Genomic DNA, 4052 nt, shown 5'->3' with positions numbered 1-4052 from the left:
GGGGAGATGAGACGAGGAGGAGGAGAGGACGATGACGAACGGATTGATAGAAAATATCGCAGCGATAGTATTGGGCCGGGCTTGCAGGGCCCATGTACGCTGGTGGGCTTGCGGGCCTAGAGCCTGCATTTGAACGTCGCATAATTTACCGGGCCGGCCATCACAGGTTATGGGTTGGCTTTTTGGCAAATATACCCCAGCTTTTCACGCTATGGGCCGGAGAATATAAGCATGAGATCAAACCAATAAAGAACTCAAGATTGTTTTTTCTCAGAATAAAGAAAGAAAGAACTCATGTAAACATCGTTAGGGCATGTTTGGGGAAAAAGCTGCTTCTACTATAACCTGTCTCAAACAGTTCACAACTTCTAAAAATTCATAGTTACATATTCTGAAAAATTAACTAAGAATCCAGAAGCCAGAGAAGTTGGGTTTAGGAGTTTTTTCCAGATTCTCATAGGCTCACTACCAAACAATTGCATCTTAGAATCTAAAACTTCCTAAACAGGCACTTAAACAGCTTCGACTCATGCGCAGGGTTCCCCTTACCCTTTTTACCGCGAAAACCACGGTACCGCGCTCCCGCGAATCCCGCAAGGTAACCGCAAAAACCGTAAAAGCCACAACGAATTTAAAAACAAAAAATTTGAATTCAAAACCGCGCGGTAAACGCGGTTACCGCGCGGTTTTGCACGGTTACCGCGCGGTTTCGCGCTGTAACCGCGGTGTGTACGTGCTGAAACAACGCATGAGAACGGCGGAAACCGTGATTTCCCACTCGGTTTTTTAGCCGAAACCACGGTTACCACAAGGAAACCGCGGGTGTTGATGTCAAATGCAAAAAACATTAAAAAAATATTTTAAAATACATGAAAAATAGGAAAATATTTTGTTACTGTATTTGTGAGTTGTGACATAGAAAAAATAGAAAAATAGAACATGTTTTAGGGAAAACAAGAAAATTTTCAGATGACCTTTTCTAAATTCTTGATATTGTAACATACAAACAGACATCGTCGTATGACTCATATCGCTCTTCACCAAATAACTCACACCAATAACAAGTAACAACTTCATTTTGATTGATACATCACAACTATATCTACTACCAATTATTACTAAAGTGCACGTATAATTTTTCTCCATACATATTTTTCATATACCCATTGTTGTATATTTTTATTATAACATTACGTACCCTAGTGTCCAGTGTAAATTAATAATGACTTAATAACAAAATATTCTTAACCATTTTCCTATGAAATGTTATTTACAATAGGCTATTTTTTAATTTTGTTTCCCGAAATTCTTGTTTATAATTTTTAATTATACCAGAAATATATTTTTTTCATGAATTTCTTTGACAAAACTACATTATATATCAACATATACAACATATATTTTTTTATTAAATTTTCTCAAATTTTTTAAATTCTCCTCAAATTTAAACTCGGTTACCACGGCGTACCGATCCCGTCTCCCTGCGGACTCTGCGAAAACCGCAGTTACCGCCACGGTAACCGCGGTTTTGAGAACCCTGCTCATGCGTCATTTCATAATTAGGGTACAGTTTTATATGTCTAATTAAAATGAAACAATCTAGAATACCCTCCATTATAAGTGATAAACCTACGGATAAGATGTAGAGCTCGAATCCATTCTTTTCTATACAGTTCTTACCCACTAGCTATAAAGCTCAACATAAACACATGTTATATCATCATCTACAAGTTTAATATGTAACAATATCAAATCACCATCCTCTTCACTAATTTCATAATAATTTGTCATAATATATTCATCCATGTTTTCTGAATTAAGTATATTCATGTATTATTTTACACTTTTGCTATTAATCATATGTTTGATTTTTTTTTTCTGTCAAACACACGTGCAATGCATGGGGGGCTTAGGGGAAGGCATGTATGTGCTTTTTGACTTGCATGCACGTCTTCATCAGGTTATCATCCAATCACAGTGACCGTATTTGATTGAATTAATTAAAATTTTCAAACGTTTGATCACTATATGACCTATTATTTTAATACATTCATCTGTATATCCCGTAGCAAAAGTATAACATTCCGTGATAATGCACCCCTTCTCTTTGCTCTCATTTTGCCAAATCTCTTGTCCCCTTTCTCTAATAGCTCCACTTTCTAATCTAGCTATATAATCTGTTGTTGCCTACTTACCTCTGCCATCCTCTTTGCTCTAGTCAAACCATTGTAAGGTACATCTTACAATTTTCATTACTATAATCATCTCAATACCACATCTTTTTTTTCCTATGTTCATTGGTGCTCCTTGGATTCTTCCTTTTGTGATTTATGATTATATATTGGTGGCTTTTTAAGGTATAAATTTAAAGCCATCTGTTTATAACTTTAAAAAAGGTGGATGAGAAGTCGTATTTAAGCTAAAGACTTTTTAGCTTAAAAAGGCGGCTAATCAGCACAATCAAGCAGCTCACTTCACACTGTTTTTTTTTTCTCCCATCGGTTTGCACCGGCGAACCCGCGACTCACGTCACACGGAGGCAGAAGCGTGCTAATGGCGTCCTACTCCTCCTCCTCCCGGCAGCTGTCCGGCGAGCTCATCCTGGCGGCCTCCCACGGCCGGCCGGTCACGGCCTACGACGCGCTGTCGGGGCACGTCGTGGCCGAGTTCCCGGCGCCGGTCAACACGTCGCGGCACGGCCTCGCTGTCGTCGCCGCCCCGGGCGCCGCGGCGGCGCCCTTCGTCGCCGCGTCCCACGTCTGCCCGGCCACGGGCGCCGGCTCCGTCCTCCTGCTCCACTGGTGGTCGCGGGCGCCCGCGCGGTCGCTGCCCGTCTCCGAGCCGGTCGCGCCGCTCGTCGCGACGCCGCATGGCTCCCACCTCCTCGTCGGCGGCCTGTCCGGGCGCGTCCACGCCATCGCGCTCCCGTCCGGCGACGTCGTGCGCTCGTTCCGCGCCCACAACGGAGGCTTCCCCGTCTCGTGCCTCGGGCTCAACGACGACGGCTCGATCCTGGTCTCCGGCGGCTACGACGGCGAGGTGGCCGTGTTCGTCCTCCTGTCCGTCCTCGACGCCGACGCAGACGACGCCGGCGGCTCCACCGACCTCTCGCTCTACCGCATACCCGCGCACGCCGCGCCGGTGTCCTGCATCGCGTGCGGGCACGGCGGGTGCAACGCCGTCGTGGCCACGGCCTCCATGGACGGCACATGCAAGGTCTGGGCCCTGAAGAACGGCCACAACCTCCGCACCCTTTCGCTCCCATGCATCGCGTTCTCCCTTACCCTGGACCGCCCCGCCGCCCGCCTCTTCGCCGGCGGCTCCGACGGCAGCGTCCACGTCGCGCCCCTGGGCTCCGCCGCCAACACAACCACCGCGACGACGCGCTCGTGGCACGCAAGCGGCAGCACCAACGCCGCCATCGTCGGCATCGGCATGGCGAACGGGTGCAAGAACCTGGTCACGTGCACGGAGGACGGCAACGCGAGCATCTGGGACCTGGCGAGCGGGTCGCTCGCCGCCTCGTTCCGGATCGGCGGCGGCGCGGTCACCGACGCGACAGTGCTCAAGAAATCCGCCGCCGCGGTGTCCAGGGCTCGCAACGACGGCACGGGGTTCACTGTCCGCGACGGCGAGGATTGGCGGAGAGCCGGCGAGGTGGCGCGGATGGAGCAGACGCTGCGGGAGTCGGAGGTGGACAAGGCGAGGTCCGTCGAGCTCGTCGAGATGGCCGTCGGCGGGTACAAGAGGTGCCTGCGTCTCATGCTCCGGGAGGTCACCACCGCCCGCCGCCCGAACGACGGCAAAGACGACCACACCAGCGCAAATGATTTCTAATCCCTTGAGACTTGAGAGGACGTCTGCTCAGTAGTTGCATTAGTTATAAAAAAATTGACAAGACAAATTAGCATCTGATATATATGTTCAAAATCCATCTCCAAAACTTATATCAAAATGAACTAATTAAATTCTTATTACTACATGCATATTCATAGATACTTTTTCAATGACTTATAAAAGTTAATTTTAGTTAAATTTGATCATGTATGTTT

The 4052-nt window shown here is 47.5% G+C and overlaps 1 protein-coding gene across 1 annotated transcript; it reads left to right on the top strand.

Annotated features, from left to right (window-relative positions):
- The first annotated feature begins 2553 nt into the window (after positions 1–2553).
- On the top strand, positions 2554–3837 carry LOC121055296 (protein ROOT INITIATION DEFECTIVE 3-like). The gene has a single exon (XM_040527343.1). It carries the CDS (start codon positions 2554–2556, stop codon positions 3835–3837), a length of 1284 nt encoding a protein of 427 aa, XP_040383277.1.
- Positions 3838–4052: the final 215 nt, after the last annotated feature.

This window comes from Oryza brachyantha, chromosome 9, assembly GCF_000231095.2.
Source record: "Oryza brachyantha chromosome 9, ObraRS2, whole genome shotgun sequence".
NCBI classification, from domain to species: domain Eukaryota; kingdom Viridiplantae; phylum Streptophyta; class Magnoliopsida; order Poales; family Poaceae; genus Oryza; species Oryza brachyantha.
This window is presented reverse-complemented; position numbering and strand designations above follow the sequence as displayed.